At 39.0% G+C, this 15,833-nt stretch overlaps 1 protein-coding gene across 1 annotated transcript; it reads right to left on the bottom strand.

Moving 5' to 3' along the window:
• Positions 1–2,437: 2,437 nt before the first annotated feature.
• Positions 2,438–13,984, bottom strand: LOC134318834 (cytochrome P450 4V2). The gene is made up of 11 exons (XM_062999778.1): positions 13,750–13,984; positions 13,543–13,655; positions 13,244–13,329; positions 10,262–10,452; positions 10,057–10,126; positions 8,876–9,002; positions 6,824–6,994; positions 6,086–6,188; positions 5,835–5,969; positions 4,184–4,363; positions 2,438–2,944 (listed from the first exon to the last, which is right to left on the bottom strand). The coding sequence occupies exons 1-11, from the start codon at positions 13,940–13,942 to the stop codon at positions 2,781–2,783; spliced, it is 1,533 nt and encodes a 510-aa protein (XP_062855848.1). The 5' UTR covers positions 13,943–13,984; the 3' UTR covers positions 2,438–2,780.
• Between the last annotated feature and the right edge of the window lie 1,849 nt (positions 13,985–15,833).

Here is a 15,833-nt window from a genome sequence, read left to right as displayed (position 1 = left end):
ACATTTACTGCCTAGTATGTGAGTGAATAAACTCCCTTACAGTTTTCTCTTGTCCCAGCAGTTTTTAACATAAGTACATTTAGCATAAAATGTGTTCACCATTTTAATTGTAACATTTCACTTAAAAATCCTTGTTTTCTATAACATTTACACAGATTTTTTTTTTTTATGCGATTAATCGCGATTAACTATATGAAATTCTGAGATTAATCGCGATTAAAAATTTTAATCGTTTGACAGCCCTAGTTTTTTTCTGTTTGAAGAAAGTCTTATGCCATAAATAGTACTAAAATATAATATTGTTCAGGGCTCGGTGGGTAGCACTGTCATCTCATAGTAGGAAGGTCCTGTGTTTGATTTCAAGGTGAAGGTCCGGGTCCTTTCTGTGTGGAGTTTGCATGTTCTTCCTTTGTCTGTGTGGGTTTTCTCCTGATGCTCCAGTTTCCAAGGAGGGAGGGAGGGAGGAAGGAAGGAAGGAAGGAAGGAAGGAAGGAAGGAAGGAAGGGAGTAGGGAAGGAAAGAAGGACGGAAGGAAGGACAGAAAGGAAGGAGGGAAGAAGGAGGGAAGGAAGGGAGGGATGGAAAGAAGGAATTAATAAAGAAAGGAAGAAAGAAAAGAAGGAAGAAAGGGATTAATAAAGAGGAGAATGAAAGGAAGAAAGGACGGAAGGAAGAAGGGAAGGAAGAACAGAAGGGAGGGATGGATGGAAGGAAGGAATTAATAAAGAAAGAAGAAAGGGATTAATAAAGCAAGAAAGGGAGGAAGGACGGAAGGAAGGACGGAACAAAGGACGGAAGGAAAGACGGAAGGAAGGGAGGAAAGGAAGGGAGGGATGGAAAAAAAGGAATTAATAAAGAAAGGAAGGAAGTAAGAAAGGAAGGAATTAATGAAAGATGGAAGAACAGAAGTAATTAATGAAGGAAGGAAAGAAGGAAGGAAGGAAGAAAGGAAGCAAGCATGGAGAGGAAGGAAGAAAGGAAGGAAGGAAGGACCTAGATTTCTGTATTTCTTCATCCAAGTTATAATAAAATACAAACACACAATTTGCTAAAACTAATCACACACAGATTTAATTGCTTGAACTGCGTCATAATTCTAAGTGTCTGTGGGAATTTGTGCAAGGTTTTTCAAACCATGACTTCATAGATCTTTCCTTAAGAACAGGGTGTTATGCTGGAACAGAAAGGGCATTCCCCAACCTGATTGATCCATGAAATTGATTTTACAAATATGAATTTATAAACCTCTTAGCAACAGGTGTAGCTCTGGTGGAACACGGGTTACATTGTTCACAGTCAAGTAAGCTTTACATTGACCTGGACTTAATGCTTAGTGACTGCCTCACTAGAATAAAGGTTTTGATGAAATGGGCACCTTACAGTTCAGTTGAAGTTCGTTGCTGATCCCGTTGACAGAGGAAAAGCAGAACCAATGGGTTTCTTTTATTCAGTCACAGAAAATAAACAGTTGCTGAAATATTTAAAATCTTTAGCCATAACAAAAGTTCATCCTCACTTGAGAGGGATCTGTTTGACTTTGCATATTGCAGTGTAGTTTTTTCTGGGCAGGCTTAATCTAATGGCTAGGCATTAACCTTGAGTCAGTAACAGTGCTTGCATGATTATTATGGCTCATATTAAAAACAAAGGCACGCCTGCACTGAACCTCTTTTCATTACTGCTAACAAACAGACATGGGCTTTTTTTTGCTAAAATTAAAGCATGCGTTACATAGTTTAAATTGCTTAAACTTTATCTCTCAGTTAATCAAAAAAGAAGTGTATGTCTGACCCAGTGCAGGATGTGATCCTCTGAGAATGGTATGAAACAATACACAATGAATTTACTGTTACAATAAACTGTAAGTAAATGAAAATGCTACAGATACTCGAGATATAAATCAATATGTAAGCTAATATGCACAGCCAGTTTGGTCAGGCATTTTTTTCTGCCTAAGGTTTATTTTCATCGACAGAAGTCAATTCTGGATCAGTAATAAAGAGCTCGGAGGACTGTGCTGCCTCTAGGCGGGGCTGTACTTTTTGGATAATCCAGAGTTAGTCCAACATTAGAAGTGAAGAGGAATTTGATATGTTAGTAGTCTGAATAATATTAAATAAGTGTTAGAACCAATTTAGAATGCCCATTTCAGTTCAGTGAGACCATTAAACATTGTACAATGTTGACACTTTAAAGAGACTTCATGTAGTTTTTCTAAAAATATACAGACATTAACGTAAATTAAATACACTCATAACTGTTGTAGGTTTCTGCATGAAACTTAGCTATGATGCTTAATGTTTAGACTAGTTTGTTGACTAGGTTTTACTGTATGGGGCAAGTGCATGTGTGGAGTACACCAAGAGAACAGAACATGTTAGAAAGTGTGATCTCTATAATCAGGGGCCATTGAAAATCAAAACAAAGATATTCTAAGTCATTATTATAATTAAACATTTTTATTCTGATAGACACTGTATTGCCCCTCATGCACAAGACACAAGAGGTCACTAAACAGTTTGATTGAACACCTAGGGTAAATGTATCAACTGATATGCTAGACAACACTCTAAACCAAATATCATCAAATTAGTAGTAAAGTGAATATCTTCGCTAGAATGATTTTTGTTTTTCCTGTACAGTTGTAAGGATGTCCAGAAATTTGCAGAATCTCCACCAAGGTTCATGAAAACTCTTCTGGAGGCTTCAACATCTTCCAAAGACACTTTGTTAGTTTTTTTTTCCCTTTAATGTGTCATCCATTTATATATGGCTTTAGCTTAGTTGGTCCTCTTGTGTAATCGGATCCAGATGCCCTTTTCTGGTCGGAGGACGAGCTCACCTAGGGGTCTCAGCTCTTCACGACTCTGACATGCCTGGACGTCAAAGTGACGCAACAATGAGGAAAGAACTACCTTCTCCTCCATCAGAGCAAACCGCTGACCTAAATCACACACACACACACACAGAGAGAGAGAGAGAACAAGTTATTCATGTGCTTAATATATATCCCACAGTATATACATTGTTTTGCCAAAAGTATGTGGACATGTCTTCTAACCACACCAACTGCTAACAGGTGTACAAACTCCCTGAACATTCTTAAATAAAATTTCAATTGCAGGTTAGGCCTTCTAATTCAACTTCAAGTCAAGTAAAAAATTCAAGTCAAATGTATTTGTATAGCACTTTTTACAATAGACTTTGTCTCAAAGCAATTTTACAGCATCCAGGACCAACAGAGCAAAAACTCCTGTTGAGTGAGCAAAGGGTGACTGTCCCTTAATATTACAGGAAGAAACACTGAGAGGAACCAGATTCAGCAGGGACCTCCATCCTCCTTAGGTAACCTGGAGAATAATTTGAAGGATTTGACAAAGACTCTTTTGACTGAACAGACATAACACCCAAAGACACTCTACAATTCTGTGGGAGATGTAGCTTTCAGAATAGGGTGTCCAGCAAGCTCGTGGTCAGGTGTCCACATACTTTTGGCCACATAGTGTACTTCTGAAGTGTTTGTAGCCTGAAATGCAGTTCAAAGATAAGAGGAAGTACATGACTGCAGTGTGTTGAGTTGATTTATTTACTGAGAAAGCACTTTCTTTCTCCAACGTTTATTGTTTGACCCAGTAGTGAGTCCAGTGGGCTGAAGCTGCTCGTACCACTCGGTCAGAGACAATCTGTCTCATTCAGCAGTGGACGACAGGTCCATGCTCGGGAGATAAATATAGGAGAAAAGTTAGCGCTGATCTCTCTTGAGCTGACTGTGCTAAGTGGGTGATTGATTTCAGGGGCAGTTTAGTTGTGAGTGGAGGAACTGGACTGTAATGGTCTTGGGACGTCATATCATAACAAGTGGTGCCACTAATATAATGTGGCCTGTCTGATAAAAATTAAATAACCTTGCCCTGGAAATTTGGCCACATATGATTTTTTTCCTTTTTCTCTGAGCTTGTTAGTTGCAGCAAAGTTTCAGGTCTCAGACTTACAGCTGCAGGAAAAAGTTTGTGAACCCTTTGGAATTAACTTGATTTCTGTTAATATTACTTAATAAATGTTAAACTTCTCATCAGTAACAACATAATTATTTCTTTATAGTTACTTAATGTGTCTCTACCAGTCAATAAATATGAGAGCACACAGATAGTTGATTTTTTCTCCTTTGGTTATAATCTCTTACCGATGCAGTTTCTAGGGCCAGCGGAGAATGGGATGTATGCATATGGGTGTCTTCCTGTGCTGTTTTCTGGTAGGAAGCGCTCAGGTCTAAACTCCTCAGGATCCGGGAAAAAACGGGGATCACGATGAAGAGCATATGGAATGATCACGGCATTCACACCTGCTGGAACTTTAAACCCATCTGTAAAATGGAAAATAAATTTATAGTAATAAGTTAATAGTGCCTTTTGGTCAAAAAGATGTCACTGATTTTTACTGCCTAATGTACAAGAAACTGTTGGAGCTTGCTAAGTGAGTGCTTTAAAGAGAAGATAAAAGAAACAGTAGGAGTAAAATCATAATCAGAAAGTATGTTTTAAAAGACAACTGTTGTATTGAAAATTGCAACAGACATCATAACCTTTAGAGAAATGTTTTCATACAGTGTTTGGAGAGCTGCTATGTTAGCTTAGGGTAAATCCCACTAACCATGCATTAATACAAGCCAGGAGAAAAAACACTGAAGGACAAAGAGCTGTAGATACTGGACTCATTGTGCCTGGTTCCATGTCAAATCACCTAAGTGGTTTGGCTATAGTGAGTCTTACAGCCAACGGATTAAATCCTATGCATAATTGGTTACATTAAAATTCTTGTTTAGGGGCAGTAACATGACTTTTTCTGTTAATTTCCCCTTTAGTAATGTCCAATTCCTGATTGCCAACCCACCGCCGCTTGCACAACCCTTGATCTGTCCAAAGAGACCCGAATCACCATGCACCCCCCCAACACATGTCCAATCTATGATCGCTTTTTATCACCTGCCAGTTTTGGGTTCCCAAATAAAGCCTTAATGAGTAATGTGTACAGAGAGACATGCTAAGCTCCATGTGCTGCCCCTCCCCCAACTTGTGCAGGCACCCAGACCAGTCAAAGAAATCTAAGTGGAAATAGATCACATTCAACCTTTCCACCCTCAAACAAGGCCAATTGTGTTTGTCTGGTTGCCTGACTAGGTTGGTATCTCTGTTAAGATTCAAACTCATCAGGTCGAACTCTTTGCAGTGGTGTGCTAGACCGCTGCACCACCAGAGCGCACCCACAAATGTGTATTTTTATGTTTATACAGTGGTTTATCTCCAAAACAGAGTATAATAATAACAATAACAATAATAATAATAATAATATAACCCAAAATCAGAAAAAGATTGGACCGTATGGAAAAGAAATAAAAAGAAAGTGACCAGAAAAAGAAGCATCAAATAGCTTTGGTTTTTACTGTCTGCAATCAAATAAAAGTCAAAGTAAATATAAGGAACACTGCAATTTTTTTTGTATTTGCATTTTCCATACCATCCCAACTTTTTCTGATTTGGGGTTGTAAAATGTTAATAAAATCAATAAAAGCACTAACTGAAACTGTTCTCATTCAGCTGTGTTTCGGCTTAGCTTAGAACAGCTTAGTCAGGTCTAACTACAGCAGTCAAATGATTTCCCTGTGCCAGGTGAAAGGGTTCAAGCTGCTTAGACTCAGACACTGAAAGCTATAAATAGTAGCTGGTGTTTCACTGAGATGCAAATGTCAGCAATGACTTCAAATGCCACGTCTGCTTGTGTTCTCCCAGCATTTGGCGCTCCACTTGACACAATCATGATGTGCTGCTATTGCTTACTTATATGACAGTCTTCACAGATGCTGCGCGCAAACAGAGGCACGACAGGAAAGATTCGCAGGCTCTCCTTGATGACACACTCCAGGTAGCGCAGCCTTTTGAGGTCTTCCACCCTCACATGGCGCTTACTTGAACCTGTTCGTCAGTGGAACGAGAGAGACAGGAGTCATTAGGAGGATTCACATACTGAGTGTATTGTTAGTAATTAACCAGAAAACAAAAAGAAGCATTTAAGGTAGAATCTTTGTTACCAAACACATCCTGTAGCTCCGCCTGCACTTTCCTCTGGACTTCAGGATGAGCGCCTATCAGATGCAGCGCCCAGTTTATAGAAGCTGCTGTAGTATCATGCCCCTATTAAAGAAAAAAAAAACAATGAACAAAGTAAAAGCTGGCTCACTTCTGCTAGGATGGAGATCTGCCAATCTGTAGTAAAACTGTGTTGTATGTTTATGTGAGGGATCTTCAAAAAGTTTCCACACATTTATATTTCCGTTGGAAATGGTGAGGGTGGGAGGAGTAGTAATTAGTCAAGTCTGAGAGACTGATTGAGAGCTTATAGTCTGGAATTAGCTCCATCTGATTTCCACCTTTTTGGATGCTCAAAGAAGCTTAAAGGGGTAGAAGATGATGTGTGTGATGATGATGTGAAAGCAGCGGTGCTCCCATTTTTTCCCCAATTTACTTCCTGCTCACACATCCTCCGACCCGTGTGCAGTTCTTAGTGGACCCTTTCTTTTTCACCCATGCACTCTACACAGGTGCCTCTATCTGCTAATCAGGGTCCTTGCACGGCATTAGAAGACCCACCCACATAGTCCAGTCATCCCGCCCCTGCAGACATGGTAGCCAATTAGAGTCCGCTGCAGGCACTGCCAATTATGCCCACTAGATAGTGCCCAGCTGACCTGTGGCAACGCCGAGTTTTGAACCGAGGTCAGTTTTGAAAGTGCAGACACTTTTTGAAGAACCCTCGTATTATGTCCTACCTCAAACATGAAGGTATCCACTTCTTCTTGAATGTCCTCGTGGCTCAGCACAGCACCCTCATCATTTGTGGTTTTTAACAGCATGTCCAAAAATGCCCTTCTCTTTTTGGGGCCATGGTCTGATTCACTGTCAGATTCTTCACTTGCACACTCTGCTCTCTCTTTTATCACCTTAAAAACATGAAAGTCATGATCATCTTTTAAATTCTCAAATTCTACCAGGTTCAGTGTTTGCTTAAATCATTAACTGTTGTTTTGCATCTGCAAAAACACAATACAACTAAAAGTATTTTGAAATATTTAGTTTAAAAGCATGAGTGTACTAACAAGAACTATATTACATTTTAGGAACAATTTTTAGTTAGTATTTATTGTTCAGAAATTCAACCATACAATTATTTAATCGTTTATGACAGACATGTCAAACTCAAGGCCCGCAGGCCACATCCAACCCAAGGTACAATTATATCTGGCCCGTCAGTATATAGGACGCACACCGTTGACACTACAAGTACCAGAATGCACTGCAACAGAGAGCATGCCAAGACCCCCACTCTGTAGCACAGTCATTTAAGAGCAGTGATAGCTCAGTGGTTAAGATACTGGACTAGTAATCAGAAGATTGCCGGTTCAAGTCCCACCACCATCAAGTTGCCACTGTTGGGTCCTTGAGCAAGGCCCTTAACTCTCAATTGCTTAAAAATCGTGTTGAGTCATAATTGTAAGTCGCTTTGAATAAAAGCGTCTGCTAAAATGTAAAATTTAAATTTAAGGTCAGAAGTCAATTACGCTCATCACTTTTAATTACATTTAAACAAGGCTTACAAAAGCAATGGCAAAACGAAAGTGGACTATGAGAACAGGGGCTTTTAAAAATCAAAAAATATATTTTCTTTTGTACTTTATACAATATCCTATTTAATAAATGTTGACCCACTTTAGACCTCAACATAGTCCCGGTTTTTAATTTTGGCCCTCTCTGTGATTGAGTTTGACACCTCTGGTTTATTAAATCCAGAATGTCATTGAAAAAAATGACAATGAAAAGAGGTGGATTTATAAATGAATGATGGTGGGTTTATTGTCGTTCTGCGTCACCCCACTGTTGTTGGTATGATGACATCATACACTATACAGCCAAAAGTATATGGATGTGGACACCTCTTTTAATCAGTGACTTCAGGTGATTTAGCCACATGCATACCTGTAGCTAACAAGTGTATAGTGTCAATTATAAATAATACATTTTATACTTTTAACTTTGGGGCAACAGTCCCTGTGCACAAAGTAAGCTCTATAGAGACCTAATATGACAAAGGATGGTATAAATTAAATGGAAGGCCAGGCCTCTAATGCCAACTAATGCTGATGTTTGATGACACCCTCCAAAATCTTGTATATAGCCTTTCCAGCAGACCAGAATATACACCGATCAGCCATAACATTAAAACTCTCCCAGGACCACTACAGAGCAGGTATTATTTGGGTGGTGGGTCATTCTCAGCACTGCAGTGACACTGACATGGTGGTGGTGTGTTAGTGTGTGTTGTGCTGGTATGAGTGGATAAGACACAGCAGTGCTGCTGGAGTTTTGAAACACCTCAGTGTCACTGCTGGACTGAGAATAGTCCACCAACCAAAAACATGCACCCAAGCGCGCCCCATGGGCAGGGTCCTGTGACCACTGATGAAGATCTCAAAGATGACCAACTCAAACAGTAACAAAAGATGAGTGATCATCTCTGACTTCACATCTACAAGGTGGACCAACTAGGTAGGAGTGTCTAATCGAGTGGACAGTAAGTGAAGCTGATAAAATGGACAGTGAGTGTAAAAACAAGGAGGTGGTTTTAATGTTATGGCTGATCAGTGTATATACTCACAGACACAGACAGACTTGCATCTTTTTAGTAGCATTTGACAATAAGGTTTAAGATAAAAGAGTCCTTCTTTATTCTACAGGGATGGCTGAACTCAAGCCTGGCTGCATATATTTAAATAAATTAACCTACCACTTAAAACTTATATTTGAGGTCAAGAAGTGTCACTTACACCAGCTGTGAAGGTGTGCAAGATTTTGAGTCTTTTTGCTTGTTCTCTACCCTCTCCTAATGCATTATAAATCCAGTCAGACCACCACCAGGGTGCCCTCTGTCTCCGAGTGATAATGTCACTCATCCTGCAAAAGATAAATTGCAGTTTAGATAACGTCTTAAAAAGCAAATATTGTTTTGTGCAGAAATGTCAAGCGTCTCCTACTTTACATTCATGTCCAAGATAATTCATTGAAATGTTGCTCTTTTATTTAGGGACGTGTGAGCCGGAAAGAGAAAAAGGAAAATTGTTGGAAGTATGAACATTCTGAATATGAAATTGTCGTATATGATTTTTCTGTGGGCGCAGTGGGTAGCGCCATTTCCAGAAAGAGTTCTTTCTGAGTGGTTTTGTGGTCATGTGGTACTGTGTGATGCTTTATTTGTTTTTTAATCCTTACTGTTTATGGCGGGTTGCACAATATAAATAAATACATTAATTAATAGAGAAAAAATTGAAAGAGATTAACTAACAGTGGCATGGGGGTATCAAATATATGGTCCAGATTTTAATACTCTAGAAGCACTGCTGCACTTGAAGCAAAGCCTCTTCTATCAAAAATACACTGATCAGCCATAACATTAAAACCACCTTGTTTCTACACTCACTGTCCATTTTATCAGCTCTACTGACCATATAGAAGCACATTCTTCAATGGTCAGGATTCTCCCAGGACCACTACAGAGCAGGTATTATTTAGGTGGTGGATCATTCTCAGCACTGCAGTGACACTGACATGGTGGTGGTGTGTTAGTGTGTGTTGTGCTGGTATGAGTGGATATGACACAGCAATGCTGATGGAGTTTTTAAACACCTCACTGTCACTGCCGGACTGAGAATAGTCCACCAACCAAAAATATATCCAGCCAACAGCGCCCCGTGGGCAGCGTCCTGTGACCACTGATGAAGGTCTAGAAGGTGACAGCAGAAACAGCAGAAATAGATGAGTGATCGTCTCTGACTTTACATCTACAAAATGAACCAACCAGGTAGGAGTGTCTAATAAAATGGACAGTGAGGAGGTAGTTTTAATGTTATGGCTGATTGGTGTATATGGTCAAATGTTTGAGTTTTTAGCCTTTACCTAGATCATGGTTTAAAAGCCAATACGTTATAATTTTATAGAATGAAACACTTACTTATACACACTCTGGACATACTCTGAGTCAGAATTACTCTGTGCATAAATCCGTCTACCCATTGCAGTTTCTGTGTTGAGCAGACAATGCATGTACACAATATTATATTTAGTAAACATAATATCAAGAACTTTATTATTATATGACAAAACGACTGCCAATTCAGGAATATTCCAGTACTGGGGTAATGAAAAATGTTACAAACCACAAATGATGTCCAAAGCACACTGTGTTATATAGCTGAAGCAGTTGAATGGTTCTCCATCCACATGTTTCTGCATCTTCTGGACTAAAATATCACTCTGTTCATTCATCACCTCAAGGAAGTCCATAAGGATTGAGAAGTGGAACGTTGGGGTGAGCATTTTGCGTCTGCTCCTCCACTTGTCTCCTGTACTGTAAAACAGGTGGAAGTAAATTATGAAATTATACCTTCTGTTTATAGCAAAGCTTTGAAATTACTCCAAACTGTTTATGGCTTTTTTATTTTTATGGTCTGATTAGAAGTTCAAAGGCTAGATCAGGGCTTTTATCAACAACAGTGGCACAGTGACCCAGTACCTGATCTGCCTGACCAACTTTTGTTTGTTTGGATGATTGTGCAGACCAGTTTCGGCCTTTTGGTCATGATTAGCAAGTTAAACAAGAAAGAACAAACTTTTTGTCAATTTATAGTGATTATTGCATTCCAGACTCCTCCAGTCTACTCGGGCAAAAAGTTCACAATGTTGCCCTTAAAACTACACAGTAGATACAGCTACATACAGAAATATTTTAATTTGCTTAATTTATTGATTTGTGCTTGAGAAAGTAAATAGAATTGGTCTAGAAACCCACCAGAATCTATAAATATTCGTAAGTATGTAAGGGTAAAATGCCCCCATGTGTTTCTGTCATTACTTGATAGCAGGCCAACCCTCTATCTGTAAATAAAATTTCAGCATTAGTCTTTATTTAAATTAAAACATCATCAGTAATGTTTTTTATGCATTTTCTCCCTTTTTCTCCCCATTTTTTTTAGCGCTTCCAATTTTTTACCTGATTGTGTTTTGCTTCCTGTCTTACTCTGATTGAGGAGAGCAAACTGACACAGGCCCCCTCCGACACATGAGCAGTACCCGACTGCATCTTTTCACCTGCACAAGTTATCATGCCAATCAGCACTGTGCACAGAGAGCCACACCCTGATCAGCATTATTCCTTTACTCTGTGCAGATGCCATCAACCAGCCAGCAGAGGTCGTAATTGCATCAGTTATGAGGTCCCTATCCGGCTCCCTACCTGGATTAACAACAGCCAAACGTTGTTCATATAGCCGCCCAGCCCACCCGGATGGCAGAGCTGAGATTCGATACGATGTATTTGAAATCCCAGCTCTGGTGTGCTAGCATATTTTACCGCTGCGCCACCTAAGCGGCCAGCATTATTAGTAAATTAACATATATTAGCTTATAAAATGCATCATGCATCAATACATTTATGGTATTTGGCAAACTAATTCAAAGCAAAAGTGAAAAGCTTTGGTACTGGACTTAGTGATCAGAAGGTTAATAACATTAAACCCCTCTACCACCACCAACCACCATTAAGTTGCCAGTGTTTGGCCCCTGAGCAAGAGCCATAATTTTATCAAATAAATGTAAATGCCAGTTTTGTCCCAAACCACATACTGCTATAATAAGTATTTTGATTTAAATTTACAGCATTTAGCAGTTCTCACCCAGAGTGACTTACAGAAGTGCCTCCTCAGTAAATATTTCCTTACTTTAGCATAGACAGACAAGATAAGATAAGTAAGTGCAAGGTTAGTTTAGATTTAAGTGCTTTGTAGATGTGGGTCTTTAATCGTCTTTTGAAGACAGAAAGAGACTCAGCGGTTTGAACAGACAAGGGAAGTTCATTCCACCACCTGGGTACTAGAACAGAGAAGAGCTCTGATGTCTGTCCTCTTTAAGTTCAAACTGGTGGAAAAGACTCAACTTGTGGCTTAAAGGGTACACGGTACAGAACGGGCGTTTGATAAGTTCTCAAATGTAGGTCAGGACTGGTTCAATTGTGGCTTTGAGGCAAGCATCATTGTTTTAAAAGGAACTACATATAAGTAGAAGAAAGTGCAGCAGTGGGGTGATGTGGTAGCATTTGGAGGTTGATTGAAAACCAGGCAGGTAGCAGCATTTAAAATAAATGACAGGGGTCTGATCGTGGACACTGGAGCACCTGTCAGGAGGGAGTTGCAGTGGTGCAGCTTCAAAATGTCAAGAGACTGCACAAGAATCTAAGTGGATTCCATAGAAATAATTAATCAAATCTTTCTGATGTTGTAGAGAAGGAACCAGCCTGATCTTTCAGGTTTGCCTATGTGTCCAGAAGAACAGTTTACTATCCAAAGCAACACCATGGTTTGATCTTAAAGTCATTGAGAGAAATGGCTAAGTCCTGGCATGGTGACAGATCTCTGGAAATATAAACCAGCTTGTTTTTACTAGGGTTATGTTTCAGATGATGTGCTGACATCCATAATGAGATATCTGCCAGACATGCCGAAAGGCGAACTGAGACGTGGGTGTCTGAGAGAGGAAATGACAGGATGAGCAGAGTTTCATCAATAGAAATAGTAAGAGATGCCATGGAAGGAAATGACTTTACCAAGAGAGCGGGTGGATATGCAAAACAGAAGATTTCCAAGATATAGGGCAATAATAATAATTCAATAGTTTGATTAATAATTGCCAAATATTTACATTTACAGCTTTTTTTCAAAGCAACTGACAATTGTGTAACTGTATACAACCCAAGCTATTAAGGGCCTTGCTTAAAGGCAACCTGGCATTGGTTGGGCATGAACCATCAATCTGAGTATGAGCCCAGTACCGTACCCGCTAAGCTACCACTGTCAATAAACTTAAGAAAAACAAGCCAACATACTCCACAATACCCACAGTTTTTGATAAAACATTTTTTTCGAGTTAGCACAAGCCTGACAGGTTTAGAGATAGCAGGTTGGTGTTCTAGTGGCTAAGCAGTTGAAATGACACCAGTTACAGTTAAAAATCAGTAATATTTTAGTATCTGAATGTACATTAATTAAATAATGATTTAAATAATCAATGCTTTTAGTATCAGATACTATGATAATAATTTACCAATAATCCTATTTCATTGTAAACAAGTGGTGATGGTTTTGTACCTAGTAAGCAGACCTGTGCCAAGCCAGGGGTGCAAGAATCTGTACGAGTAGGATTTATCTAGATGCCTGGAATTGCTAAGAACAGCCTGAAAAATACAATATTAGAAATAATAATAATAATATTAATAATAAAAATTATAGAATAAAATAATAAAATATTGTTTCTGTTTCAGTGTGGATTAAATATACCTGGCATGTTTCCAGTATCATATGTACACACCATATGAAAATGATTCATCACAGAATGTTGCCAAGACATACAGGGCCTGTATCATTGCTATTGCTTCAGTATTACTCACCTCAATGTTCTCTGCATGGTATAAGATGAGGAAGGGGATGGGTCCCACCCAAACTTTCACTAGAGGTCTGTGTCTGTTTTGACTGGTGCCCTCGACCAGCTGGTTGAAAAAATCTTTAAATAAGAGTAACACATATGAAATGCCACTTCTTTGTGATTTGAATCCATTTCTTTACTTGACAAGCTAAACAGATGGACACACACTTACCTGCTGCATTGGTTTTAAACTGCAGTGCATTGCCAATGAGAGGAAAGGCACCTTCCATTCCTGGAATGGGCCTCATCTGCCTCCATTTGTGCAAGTAGCTTTGAACTGGAGGAAATGCTACATACGCCAGCAGAATAAGCAGTATTATTAAAGCTATGCTCCCCAAAATGTATAATCCGAAATGTAAAGCCATTTTGCTCAAATTAAACTGGCATCAGTGAATGTCCTGCAGACTCAGTTACATGAACTTCAGACTTTCACTTGCTCACAAACACAGCAAAGAATTATTGGGTCATGCTGGCTTATTTACTATTGACTGTTAAATCATTGACAGACAGAAAAGGAGCAATAGCAAATCAAACACTATATGGACAAAAGTATTTGGACACCTCCATGCCAACATGAGCTTGTTGGACAGCCCATTTTAAAAACAAATGGTATTTAAATTGAGTGACATCTATGTGATCTTATTAGCTAAAACAACAGCTACTCTTCTGAAAGGCATCTTACAAGTCTTCAAAGTATGTCTATGTAAGTTTGTGCCCATTCAATCAAAGGTGCATTTGTATAGCTGGGCATTCCTCAATTGATGTTTGGGCTGAGGTCAGGGCTCTGTGCAGACCACTAAGCTTTTCTTCATGTTTTAAAAGACTTTGCTTTGATACTGGACCAGGAAAGAACCTTCCTGAAACTGTTGCTGCAAAGTTTGAAGCATACAATTTCTTTATATAATGGATTTATTAAACCTGTTAGCAATTCTTGTGGTTGAAACACATGAACTAAAAAATTAGAAATGTTGTCTCCATACTGTCCATATAGAATGTGATGTAATGATGTGTACACTGTTCAGTTCCAGTGATTTTGCTGAAGTGGTGTTTATTTATATGTTCAATATTTTTCTGCATTTTGCTGCCCTGCTAAGTTTTTCAGTCCTGTTTTTAGAGGAGAAGAATGACAGTGCAGCAACCTGGAGAATACTAATTTAAAATACAAGCTTCTACACCAACGCATTTGTAGAATGTATTCGATCCTTCATAAAATGTTTTATGAGGACAGTGATTATTCTGACTTCAGTTTTTATAGGAGGTGTTAAATAGTAAACAAAAGTTGTACTTGAAGTTTCAAGAGACTGCAACAATTCATTATTTAATTTTTAATTACCAGCGAGTCTTTACATTTTAAACTCAATTTTATTATTTACAAGAAAAACAAGAAGTATTAAAATAACTTTGTTGTTCTGATAAATGTAGGAGCACTTTCACTACATTTCACCTCATTGTGAACAAGTGGTGATGCTTTGGTACCTAGTAAAGAGACTTGTGCCAAGCCAGGGGTACAAGAATCTGTACGAGTAGGATTTATCTAGATGCCTGGAATTGCCTAAAATACAATAGCCTAAAAATACAATATATAACAATAATAATAACAGCCTTTACAGTCTTTACAGAGACTGAATGTGAGGATCAAGGTGAGGTTACCAGGACCCATGCTGTTTTGCAGCACTCCACTAGCTGTTCCGCCTTGGTCTATACTGTTTATATATTAAACACTGTGTTTTACCATAAAGATTTATGCTGTTTAAATTTTTGTTTATTTGGGCTAATGTTAAGCAGTTTTTAAACACAGCCATCACCCATCGTGGGGTTACTAAAATGGAAGGTTTTTCATATCCCAATTATAAATATAATACACCAACTAGGCATAACATTATGACCACTGACAGGTGAAGTGAATAACACTGATTATCTCTTCATCACGGCACCTGTTAGTGGGTGGGATATATTAGGCAGCAAGTGAACATTTTATCCTCAAAGTTGATGTGTTAGAAGCAGGAAAAATGCGAGCGTAAGGATTTGAGTGAGTTTGACAAGGGTCAAATTGTGATGGCTAGACGTCAGAGCATTTCCAAAACTGCAGCTCTTGTGGAGTGTTCCCGGTCTGCAGTGGTCAGTATCTATCAAAAGTGGTCCAAGGAAGGAACAGTGGTAAACTGGCGACAGGGTCATGGGCGGCCAAAGTTCATTGATGCACGTGGGGAGCGAAGGCTGGCTCGTGTGGTCCGATTCAACAGACGAGCTACTGTA

The sequence above is a fragment of the Trichomycterus rosablanca genome, chromosome 8 (assembly GCF_030014385.1).
Source record: "Trichomycterus rosablanca isolate fTriRos1 chromosome 8, fTriRos1.hap1, whole genome shotgun sequence".
NCBI classification, from domain to species: domain Eukaryota; kingdom Metazoa; phylum Chordata; class Actinopteri; order Siluriformes; family Trichomycteridae; genus Trichomycterus; species Trichomycterus rosablanca.
Note: the sequence above shows the minus strand (reverse complement) of the source record. Positions and strands in the feature narration are given on the sequence as shown.

Bases quoted from the DNA above. Each gene is read 5' to 3' on its own strand.
- LOC134318834 (XM_062999778.1), bottom strand. From the start codon at position 13,942: ATGGCTTTACATTTCGGATTATACATTTTGGGGAGCATAGCTTTAATA. The intron at 10,453-13,243 runs GTACAAAACCAT...CCTGTTTTACAG, and splicing joins GGCACAGGTCTGCTTACTAG to TACAGGAGACAAGTGGAGGA. The intron at 10,127-10,261 runs GTTTGTAACATT...TGCTCAACACAG, and splicing joins TGCTTTGGACATCATTTGTG to AAACTGCAATGGGTAGACGG.